Source organism: Rutilus rutilus (assembly GCF_951802725.1).
Source record: "Rutilus rutilus genome assembly, chromosome: 1".
Taxonomy (NCBI): domain Eukaryota; kingdom Metazoa; phylum Chordata; class Actinopteri; order Cypriniformes; family Leuciscidae; genus Rutilus; species Rutilus rutilus.
Genome location: NC_140209.1, coordinates 61280328 through 61293078, shown reverse-complemented (window position 1 = coordinate 61293078; position 12751 = coordinate 61280328). Strand labels below are relative to the sequence as shown.

The 12751-nt window shown below is 40.0% G+C and overlaps 1 protein-coding gene across 1 annotated transcript; it reads right to left on the bottom strand.

Annotated features, from left to right (window-relative positions):
- Positions 1-3204: 3204 nt before the first annotated feature.
- cdr2a (cerebellar degeneration-related protein 2a) lies at positions 3205-12742 on the bottom strand. The gene is made up of 5 exons (XM_084417276.1): positions 12475-12742; positions 11264-11376; positions 8224-8372; positions 7982-8149; positions 3205-6273 (listed from the first exon to the last, which is right to left on the bottom strand). The coding sequence occupies exons 1-5, from the start codon at positions 12554-12556 to the stop codon at positions 5451-5453; spliced, it is 1335 nt and encodes a 444-aa protein (XP_084273402.1). The 5' UTR covers positions 12557-12742; the 3' UTR covers positions 3205-5450.
- Positions 12743-12751: the final 9 nt, after the last annotated feature.

Below are 12751 nucleotides of genomic sequence, written 5' to 3'. Positions count from 1 at the left end.
TTCCCCTCCCTTTTGCAGCGCCATCTCTTCTCTTCACTCTCACATGAGATCCACCAATAGTAAACCACAACCATCCAACCATCCAATCAAATCCTCACGGACCAAATCAAGCCCCGCCCTACATTTGTTCTTGTTTTTTTTTTTTGCTTTTTATTAACAAAAAAAGAAGAGTTTGTTACAAATAGTATACATTTGTTCTTGTTCCAGAAGCTGTTTCAAAAGACACAAAAGACTAGCGCAACTTTAGTTTTATTTTCAAATTTGCGCCATTACTTAAAAAAAAAAAAAAAAAAAAAAAACAGATGCATAATTACTTCTGTTTATTACTGCAAATTGTTATATTGGTGCATACAAGTTAAACTTATGAAATATATTTTAAAAACAGTGTGGAAAACATGCACTGATTATTTTAAACTAAATGTTAACTGTATTTTACTTACTATCTAATAGGCTACTACACTGGCTGCTTGCTTCAGATTATGTCGAGATTGTCAAATGCCTGAAGAATATTGATTTTTATTTATTTATTTATTTTTAGCTATATTGCTCAGCCCTTTTTAGCTTAGATCAGATCAGATCCGATCTTTAACCACAATCCTACATCACTTTAGAAACAAAGTGTTGTTGTAAATTGGATATGATCTATATTTATAGATTTGAGGGGTGTGATTCAGGGTTTGTGTAAAATTGAGATATAACCTGCAGAGCAGCTTGGGAACTATATCACTCTTTGACTGTGACTAGGAGATACAAATTGCGAGTAAGTGTTTTAAAATGATGCTAGTTAGTATTTAGACAATAATTAATGTATTTATTGTTTTTTTTAAATATAATATTATTAAGTCTGCTGCCTATTTTCATTATTTTGGAATAGGCAAGAAAGTCTTGTTGTGATCTTGGCAGGCAGCAATTTTTTGATTGTGATGTTGAAACGTTATATCACTGAGTTTATTTTACACCTAATGGATACGAGTATATGCTCATGGTCTTCCAGAGAATGAATTGTATTGATAGTTGCACTTCCTAAATGTAGTAAACAAAATGAATGTTTTTATTTCAGCATACACTATATCTTTATATACATTCATATTCATACTTAAGAACATTCACAGTATATTTTGTTCAGATGACCCAGGATAAAGGCCTTTTGTCTCTACCTCAGCATAGAAGTTCAAATAAGGTGAATAAACACATTTTTGAAAGTAAAGTTTGAAAGAAATACACTTACTAAGACAGACAGAATAATGCTAGGTAGACAGACACACACACGCACACACACTGACCCGTGATTCTTCTGTCATGTCATAACGTTGTTTAAAGATCTTCGTTTCTAGTATGACTCGATGAAACCCATTATGAACTGTTATGGTGTGTGTCTGGGAATTTAACATTTTTGCATTTTAGGCATTTATAAGCAATAAATGTATGCCATGCGTGGCATTCATGAATGCCAATGAAATGTTTTATATTCTGAAGCTGTGCTTGTAATGGTGAGTTATATAATCTTTTGATTTTGCTTTGTATATTTACTGGACAGTTCCACAGATGTTGTCTTTAGGACTTTGCACGTTGTTTTTCCATATGTTGTACGTCATGTAAACTACAACTGTGACATTAGACAAGTGTGCGGCATTTTTTTAAAGAATAAACTGTGCTGTGAATCTTCCTGCTATTAAAATATTGCATTATCTTATGATATATAGAGGTTAACAAAAAAGAAAAGCATCTCATTAATATTCCCAAATAGACCACAAGTGGGCGCCACAAGTTACAAAAATAACATGTTTAAGCCCTTATTTGGCTTTACATGTGAGAATTTGTTCAAATGAAAAAATATTTCTACAAAAAGACATTAAAGCTACCACTGTGTAATTTAAGTTGATTCTTAGCAAAAAACACTTTGTTCTTTCAAAATGATATGTGCTCATTAATGTGTAATTACTTCTACCAACTAATCAAGTATTCTCGTAAGCGTAGAATCTGCCATTTAGAATACATATGAGCGAGTCGCTTGAATGGCGGAAGCCATGTTGCGCCTCCATCTTGAAAATACATTAGACAAAGAGGGACATACCTGGAAATTCAAGCTTCGCCTTTCACGTTTTACACTCAGTGGCACCGTGACGAATGCGAGGGGGAGATTACTCGCGACTGCCGGCAGATTTGAAATAATACGGCAACCGTAGGAGTTAAAACGCCCTTGAAATGGGAGGGGCTAGAAAGTCATATCAGAGCCCGTCTACGGAGAGCCTGGCCACTCCCTATTAAGTCCTATTGTACCGAATTTTGGTTGTAGTTCCACCAGAGTTCCACTGGGGGTGATCGCCCATGAGTGCAAAATGAATGGGAGTCTATGGAGCTAGACGGCTAAATTTGCCTCTTTCACCCGATTGCCATTGAGAAATCTCAGATTTGATTGTAGGTTTTGCAAGTTCAACATGGGTTATAGGTCGAAAGTTGAATGAACGAGTACGTATGTCCTTTCGATTTCTTACAGGTTGAGTTGTTGTTGCCCATAACACGCTAGCATTCTGCTAATGAACGCTGATTGGTCAGTGAAGGACTGATTACGACCAGAGATACCGCTTGATGGCATCGTGGCATCCGAAGCGGGACCAGAAACAAACAAAACAAAAACTCGTCTAGCACGTGTGTTTACCTGTGTCAGCTGTGTTGTTGATGCCTCGAGAGAAAAGAAAGTGCAGAGCGCGAATGCACCAGAGTGACTGAAGGATTGCCGTAAAGCAGTATCTCTGGTCGTACGATGTGTATGACGTCATTGACACTTTAAAAGACTTTTTAAAGCAAATAAGTGACTCTAAAAAATCTAACACCCAGCAATGTGTAATTTCTTTGCATCTACTTTCAAATACAACATTCAAATTACTAGACAAAAAAAATTACATACTGAGAAAAGTGGATTTTGAGGGGTGTAGCGCCATAGACCTCCATTCATTCTTCACTTGTCCTGTGAGCGCCCTCATGTGGAACCAGAGTGGAACTGCAACCAGTTCAGAAGCCGGAAGTTTACTGAGAGTGGAAGTTCTCCCCTTATTAGACATTCTCTGGTAATATTCAGTTGGTAGTCATAAACAATTTCACCGCTAGATGGGAGAAAATCCTACACAGTGTAGCTTTAAAATAAGCCAATATTGTTACGTTGGATTGGTCATGATTAAATAAAACCAGAACATCCACAATTGGTTCATTCATACAGTTTTATTTAGGCTACTGGATAGTTTGCAACCCAAAATGTTAGTCATGCCATTATACATACACGATCACAGATATTCAAAAGGCATTGGTCTAGTCTATTGCATATTCAGCACCAGTAATAATCAGATTGTGCATTTCTTCAAGCATGTCAAATTGTATAATCTGCAGTCGATAACAGTAATAAATAATGTAAAAAACTAAAGCCTTTTTCTTAAAACAATGAACTCCGATTCCAGATTTATGCATTTAATGCTGAAACAATCATCAGGACGGAGAATAGGTAACAGATTCAATTTAGTACATTCTCTCAACAAATATAAACAATTTTCATCATGTGGTTATCACAAATTGATTGTTTTATCTGCAAGTAAATGTTAGAAAATGATTAACAGACAAGATTTTTGGTCTGCATTTAAGACTAAATCAGCTCATTGCACTATTTTTAACATTTCCAGGAACCCTGCTAAAGTCAAAGTAATTATATTTCTGCTGCACATTAACCTCTGATCATGAGCACTGTAGACTTCTAACACAACGCTGAACAACAAGCATATAATTCTGCAAAAGTTTGGCTGCCGTTTGAAAGCGAGAGACTTTTGTAGCTGCAATACAGTAGCACCATTTTCCTAAACACTGAAATGAAGCAATGAGATCAGAAATGCAAAACACCACAATATATGTTTGTCTCCCTCGTGACAATATACAAATATTTTTCTTTGTCAGGACCAGCTCATCAATGAACATTGGTTTTCCCTGCCTGCTAATGAAGACATCAGTCGTATCTTTCTTTTTCTCTATCTGTCTGTCCTAGACATCTACGCAATACATTGATCCAAAAAGTCAAAGCCTGCTAATACTGTCATCTCCAACAACTCAAGGCATTCAACAGCTTCAAAATGTTACAAAATGAACATGGTTGATCCTGATTAAGTATTAAGTAGCACATGGTTTGCGTTTTGAAATACAACAGTTATTAAACACATAAGCCGGTAATAATTAGGTATTAGACCAACTGTTAAACCACACTGACCAGAAAACTACTTGCGTCATAAAACGTCCTACGTTGTGCTGGTGTAACGTTTAGGTAACTCCGTCAAAGCATCGGTTCAAAAGCCTTCAGTCGTCGAAACAAAAGACCCTCGTTCAGTACATCTCCATCAAGACATCGGTAACATTCAAACGTTGACCTAAACCCACAGGCGAGATCAAATCGAAAAACAGAACGAATATCAATCAAAAAAATAAATAAAATCTCTGAACTAGAGTAACGAATGAAAACATTTAAATAAAAATAGAACTAAAACGAAACGAAATGAAAACTGACCGTAGGCCTGTCTAAAGTGCATAGTTTCACAGTGGTGTTTAAATGAACGTCAAAACAAAGTGCTGGAACTCGAGCGAGACGTTGCCAAAACATTGAACTACGATTTGCGCTAAACAAACTATACACAGAGAATTTCAAGCATATTGTTTACATATACGTGAGCTAACTCGTAACTATTTTTGCGTAGCACATCAAACCATTGAGGTAAACTCTTAAACCGGACGTATTATAAAAGCAGCAAACTGTATTGCTCAAGAAATCATTACAGTAACGTCACTGAAATCACATGCAGCATTTTCTTAAAGAAAAGAGAGAGAAAAAAAAGGAAATAATATTGCTTGTGAAATTTCTAGACACTCGAAATATATGGCTACATATTGTCCTACTGAATTCCTTAAATCATTTTTTTTTTTTAAAGGTTTTAAAGTTTATCAGGTGAATCTCACGAAATCTGGGCCATATTTCAATATACAATAAAATTTATTAATTTAGAGTCTGGAGTGAAACTCATTCTCGTTTTGTGAGGTTCACCCTAACATGCATGTAATTTGCATTAAGTTAGTTCGTTATTATCAGTGTTAGTAGTTGTTAGTAATAATAATTTAGTCTAGCCTCTGAACATCGGACGTTTAAGTCTTTAAGTATCACACAGACGTGGTTCTACAAGAGGTGCTGGCAAACCCAAAGCACAGATTCAACTCGGTATGGCTGTATCGCAGAGGTCCACAAGTCTCAAATCACGGGAATAAGACTTTGAGATGAAAGTACACAAAAAGCCTGCGTTCTGCCATTGCAGGTTGTGGACGGTTTGGTGTACTGTAGTATATTGTGTATAGGCACAGGTGTTATAGTGCAATCGACACACACATACACACGAAGACTAGTAAATCTGTCTGGAAGTGCAAGATCACTACACTGAAGATGTATAATACCGCCAGCTCTGCCCGGGCCTGTTCTCACTCAGGTCCTCTTTGGTTTTCTGAATGCAGGTGAAGATCTCTTTAAAGAGGGCCTTGTATTCAGGCTGATGGAGCTCGTCCCTGGTCTCGGTCGCGGTGCTAGCCTGACTCTTGCGGCGCTGTAGCGCGTGGGCCGTGGGCGTCTGCACGGCCTTGTGGCTCAGGCTGTCGGCCCCCTGCTGGCAGCGGCGGAGCAGCTCCTCGTACTTCACCTGAAGCGCGCTGTACTGCGCGTCCACCTCGTTGAGCAGGGAGATCCCGCGCTGCTTCACCGCCTGGGCCCGGCGGATGCACGTGCGCTCGTGTCCGCGCCGGATATCCTCAGCTCGAGCGCCTCTGACGAAGCTCTCGCTGCTGCAGCGACGCCTCCCCTGAGGAAGCTCCGGCCCGTCTTCCTCCTCCGGCTCCACCCTCGACCTATCGTCCCCGCCGAAGAACACGTTATCGGGGAGGAGAGTGTCCGTCAGCCTCGCGCTGGTCGACTCTGAGCGCCAGAGCTGCCGCAGCTCCTCCACCTCGGCCTCCAGCTCGGCCTGCCGACGGCGCGCTCCCTCCAGCACACTCAGGCGCTCCTCCAGCACGCTGTTCTCCTGCACCGTCAGCTCCGCCTCGCGCTCCGCCTCCACCCGTCGGGCCCGCTCCGCAGCCAGCTGCAGCTTGAGGTTGTGGAGGGTGTGCTGAAGGGTGGAGGTCTCCTCCAACTCCGCCTCCACGCGTCTGTCGTCCAGCGCAGGCCAGGACTTCTCCTCATGCAGGCTCTCGGAGCTCAAGCACCTAGAAGACAACAGGATCTTGAGTCCCCTGCTTTTCAACATCAACCATTTCTTCATGAGTCGTTTTTTGTAGGTCTCCTACAATTAGTCTACATGCATCCAACGTCAAAAAAAAATAATTAATTGTCATAATATACATTGTTGGCATTTCTCATACAATTAATTATACATCTACTCTGCTCTGATTGGTCAGATGACCCAGTCTGTTGTGATTGGTCTACTCTGCTCTGATTGGTCAGATGACCCAGTCTGCTCTGATTGGTCTACTCTGTTGTGATTGGTCTATTCTGCTCTGATTGGTCTACTCGGTTTTAATTAGTCTACTCTGTTTTAATTGGTCAGATGACCTAGTCTGTTGCGATTGGTCTATTCTTCTCTGATTGGTCTACTCTGTTCTGATTGGTCAGATTGTAAAGTCTGTTGTGATTGGTCTATTCTGCTCTGATTGGTCTACTCTGTTGTAATTGGTCTACTCTGTTCTGATTGGTCAGATTGTCAAGTCTGTTGTGATTGGTCTATTCTGCTCTGATTGGTCACCACTTGATGCACAGTGACGTGAACAGAACACTGGTGTCGGTCTTGCCGTATCAATTCCAGCGCTCATCATTTGGAAGAGATGCAAAGTGGATTTGCAGCGCAGAAAACGCTGTTGTCAACACAAACCAAACTCTTCCAGTCTCAGCTACAACTACAGTGTTTGAGGGTCATTGTTTGCAGGCAGCCAGTGAAGACCATAGGCTGGCATTATGCAAATTTGTTACAAGCCTATGTAAGTTTGTGCAGAAAGTGAGAAACTACCAACGACTCGTTTGAGCAGTTCAGAATCGACACTTTCTTTTGGGAGAAAATAACTCCATTACTCCTGCACTTTAATCTTCTAAACTTTGCAGAACTTTTACATTAAAAAACGGCTATAACACTATTACACTACATTAAAGATAATATCAGACAAAAACATAATAGTGGGCCCTATTATTTTGTTTTCCGTTTAATTTTATTTCTGTTTTGCATCCAAAAAGGAACCTGTTGCTAATTGCATCACTGGGCCTGGTGCACACCGTTTTCTTTTAGGTCCATATTAGCCTCTCCTGCTGAGTTGGATTAGATCAGGGATTACTGGATTATGGTAGAAGGGCCGGGTCAGATTATGATGTCTGGCTTTCGAGGCCCTTAAGATGCCCATTCAGCACGTACTAACGCTACAGGTGGGCCGTGTAGCAGACATATCAGAGAGTTCATCCACGAGCTGGACATCACAGAGAAACGTCTGCTTCAATTAGTCCTACAAGGGTCCAGCGGCTCTAGTAGAATTACAATGTTAAAATCTCCATTAAAGTGGTTTGAAGAACACAAATTACTTGTTGCCTACTAAAAACAAGACGTTTGGACTGGGCTTGTCCTTAAATTAGCCTTAAGTTTATGTTAAAGTCGGGCAAAACCCCACTTGACATCTTGTACCATGACTGAACACACTTTTAAATAATTTGAGTATTTGAGTAATAATTTGAGTATTTCTCACCATAATCAACTAAAAGCTAAAATATACACACACACACACAAAAAAAGTATCTACTGTACATGCAATATCTTTAATAACAATACCAAAGAGGACTTTCCACTGACATGTTGAGACATGAATGCATGGCTTTTTTTGTGATGTTGATGAGAATGATAAGGGTTTGTTTGGCGTCATTTGGCCCCAGACTCACTTGTCTTGCTGCAGATCATAGATTTCTTTCAGACATGAAATGCTTTGGGCACCAAGGCTGCGGCGCACACCTGCGAGATCTCGCTTGGACTGGGACATCTTCAGTTCGTCCACCTGCTTCTGAAGGCCCTCCATGTGAGTCTGCAACCCATCTATGGTCTCGGTTAGGCTGCGGATAAAAAGCAATAGTCACGTTAAGAGAGGCCACATCTCAGGGAGACCTGGACTCGGACTCGTCCTCACCTCTCGATCCGGTGTTGGGAAGTACGGTTCTCCAGCACCAGCCTCTGGTTGCTTTTCTCCAGGTCTCGTGCTGCCAAGTCCAGCTGCTCGTAAACTTTGGCGTGCTGGTCGTTCATCTGCCTCAGGAGATCCACCTGCTTGGTCAGATACTGCAAGAGGCAATACAGACACAAGCCTTCAAATATTTGCTCATCAGACAGACCAATATGCACTTACACAATAGACACTGTCTAGAGCTGGGTGATATTTTGAATATTCACAATTATACAGCTGATAATATACAATTTAGCAACTTTTTATTTGGCTATAAAGACTAGCAGACTAGTCTCATGCTCTTGTCTCACGAGAGCAGAAACACTAATATTTTAACAGCGCCTCCTGGTTTCTGTAAAGAAAATAATGATTAAAATAATAATAAATTATTGCATTACATGATTACAGATGTTTGGTTCTTCAAAAGAAACAAGAGAGGGTGAATTAAAATGAGAAATATCTGGATTTTTTTTTTGTGTGTGTGTGTGGTTTTAGCTTATTTTAATGCTCGTTTTGTGTTCTTTTAATTCATTTTAAGTTAAGTTATCTTGATGCCCCCTTAGAAGTTTGCTTTCCCCCTGACTCTGTTGCAATATTTTGTCCAATCAATATCAAAAGCTTCAGGTTTTAGACATTTCCCAGCCTAACATACAGAGAATTGTTGACCAAATAGGTTTGCTGCTGCTTACTGGCACAGGAATGCACTACATTTTTACATTTGGGCTCCCATCTTGGACATTATCATCACCCCTGAAAGTATGCAATAGGCTTCATCATTTTATTGTAAGCCAATGCTAAAGATGCTCTAAAGCATCCGTTGCCGAACCACAGGCACAAAACTGCAACAAAACTCACAAGTTACAATGACATTTCACAACCAAATGCACTTTCGTAAATGTTTCACAACATGAGACGGAAGAGTAACTTCATGTTGCGATTAACAACTTCCCACAGCATTGTTTCTGAGAAGTCAATATTTGGCTAGAGAGAGATGACAGTTATAAAGCCAGTTATAAAGCCAGGATCAAGTGAACATTAACCAATCAGCAGCTACTTTCCATTAAAACCAAACTTTCTGTTAGACACTAATGCTGATGAAGTCTGCTTGAGATGTAATGCATACTACATACTGTTTAAGTAGTACATCAAAGTATACAATGCATTATGCAAGAAACATTTAATAAACATTCATATGCTACATTTTTGTCACCATACATGATGGTCATTGTATTCTGAGCATACTATACATGCTCTATATACACTACAAATAAAAAAAGAAAGAATAGTACGCCATTCCACACACTAGAAAACCAATTGCATAAGACCGTATTGCCATGCCAGGCCATTAGCCAAATGACACCACAAATCTCACGATTGGGGACATGCCAGACCCAGATACGGTGTCAGAAATAGCAGTAGTCCTGCTGCACGATGTCCTCAGCGTGAGGAGGAGGAAAGAGGATCAAACAGGAAATCTCCCGCCGTTTACGCATTTCCATCAAGTGAAAGACTAGCTGAGTTCATACGAGTACAGAGACAGTGTTACCAAACAAATGTATGCCTTTTTACTGAATGAAAGACAGTGTCCAATGCGCCCGTTTCAAGATTTTAGGTAAAGATTTTATGTGAATAATTGTGTTCTTAGCTCAAGTAACTGGCCACCAAGTTTTCCACCATTTTAGGGGCCATTTACACAACATCGTTTTTATCAAAGTCCCCCTGTAGTCAATAATTGTATCCCTTAAAACTCATCTTTTATCAGCAAAATTACATATTTAAGCGTTTTTTTTCCTTTAATATATTTCGTCATGCCTTAAAATAGCTTGAATGTAATAAATGTTGAATCAACACCCGTGCCTCATTTAGTATGCACGGTTCTATGAATATGCGAATGAGCCCCGCCTCCACTTACTCTAACCAGCTCAGAGATCCACTTGTTGACGATCATACGGTGATCTGATGGTTTACAAGGTAGCTTGTGACGTCAGAAACACCAGTGATTTCAAAGCGTGTTTTTGAGACTGTCTTTGGTTCACTGCAGTTTTAAGGAGAAAATACTCAGCAATGTTGTCGACTTATGAATTTACACATGATTTGTCTTAAAGCATATTAAAAACACCACATAGACATATAAACAACATTAAAAGCTTGATTTTCACCACAGGGGGACTTCAAAAACAGAAGACGTTTTGTGCGTTCTGGCCGTTCATTTACACGACAACGGCGTTTGGGGGACCTGAAAATGCTAACTTGTGAAAACGGGATTCAAAGTGCAACATGCGTATTACATGTTCAGTCTATAGACCTTATGTAGCCCCGCCCCTTTTCAGCGCTGCGCTCATTGTCTTTTGACTTCCGGTCTGTATTTTCACAGCGTTTTGCGTGCTTATTAATGAACGGCTCGTTTTAAAATCTTCCCGGTCGATTTACATTTGTTAAGTCATCTGCTTTAAACATTACAGTCCTCATGATAACTTTCGTTAACTTTACATTAAGTAAATCCACTTAAAAAGCTAATTACTCCTGGACAGAAATGCCATATATATATACAGAGCGACCGCAAAACGGAAGTTAAAAGACAATTTTCCAAAGATGGCGGCGTGCTTGTTTCTCTGGCGCATAAGGTCTATAGATGTGTAGTGTTTCTTTACAAAGTGACATCGCTAACTACTGGCCTGGCATGAATACAGTGATTTTAGCCGTTTTCGCAGATCCGTGTGAACGGGGATCGTTTTGAATTGTCTGCACGTGAAAAACGCGTAATTTTCAGTACATCGTTGTCTTGTAAACGTACCCTAAATCACCTTCACTAGTTCATTTCAACAATCCAACAAATATTCCATGTAGTCTCTCAATTAATATGAGAACATAAAAACTGCATGCATAATTATCCATAAGGTCACAATGCAGGCACAACACAAAGGACATTTCAAATCTACAGAGCACTATCCGTACACGATCTGTGCCATATGGAAACAGAAGTGGTGTGTTGTGTGAGAAGCGTCACCTCGATCTCCTGCAGCTGCTCGTGATTGGTGGAGTACATCTGCTGAAGGCCCTGCTCCAGCTCATGGTTCCTGTCCAGCAAAGTCTTGCCCAGCTCAGCGGCCAAATGGAGATCTGTCCCAAACACAGACAGAGGAGACAGTAAACATCGAGGACAGACGTAGTGGGTGTTATCCTGCCAAACCCAGCGGTAGGAATGAACAACCAGATGCCCAAACAGAGCTGTCCAGATCAACAACAAGTCCTTCCACAAAAGCATCACTTTTTAGGGATGATTCACAATAGCAGTCCTCAAATTAGTAGTTTGACAAGTAGTGCATGATGCAATGCTCGTGATTCCCAGGAAACACACGTACGCTACTAAAATGTGTCCCTTAAATATGAAAGTCGCTCTTGACAAAAGCATTCAAAAAGTAACAGTAAAATATTGAATCCAATTATTAAGAGTGAAATAAGAAAATGTACATCTAAATGATAATAAAAGTATAATGCACATGGAAACAAACATGCAGACGAAACACCATCACTCTTAAAAATAAAGGTTCTTTATTGATGATTCCACAATGAACCTTTCACATTCCATGGAACCTTTTCAATGCACAAAAGGTTCTTTATGCTGGAAAACGTTTTTTATTTTATTTTTTTATGTTCTTTTACACTAAGAAAATTGAAGGAACCCAAAATGGTGTATAGTACACACATACACATTTTTCTGCTTATGTTACACTTGAAACTGTATTTTTGCACATTTAAAGCCATTAAAAACAATGGTTTCCTCCTCACGTCTTTTAGCTTCACCAAATAATATTCAATACACTGTGACATGATGAATGCACAAAAAACAAACATCTTTAAGTATAAAACGTCTCAGATGTATCCTCGTCGGCTGATGACGTCAGGAGTGCGCATTTAAAGGGTTTACATGGGCGTGACCTTCAGATAGACAGCTTAAACACTGCCCTATCATCACTAAACACGAACACATTTAACATCCATTTCACTCAAGATTTACAAGATAAAATATCACCTGACCTTCGAGAAAGTCAAATCACATCCCAGTTGAAGCCCTTATCCATGTATTTCTAATGTGTTACAATCAGGCTGTATAAATGAATGGCAATATTTGTAATTACATGACTTTTTTATGAAAAGCACAGGTATCTACCACCTTTCTAACATGATTTATAAGCATTACTGGTGAGTGAGTCTTACCATGCTCCAGATCCTTCCTGCTGTACCACATATCATCCTCATTGCGATCAAAGTCCTCCTCTACTATCACGTCCGTGAGCATCTCGACTGCAAACAAAGCTTCGCCGACTGGAAGCACACGTTCAGTTTCTTCTCCTGTTTATTTTAAGGCATCAGCGCCCTTTGTCTGATGGATAGACGCCGGTGAGCCGGGCTTTCAAGGCTTCAATCCCTAGCGGTGTGCACCGGTGTTTACAGCAACGTGGCAGAGTCAGACTTCAACTGGAGTGAAGAGAAG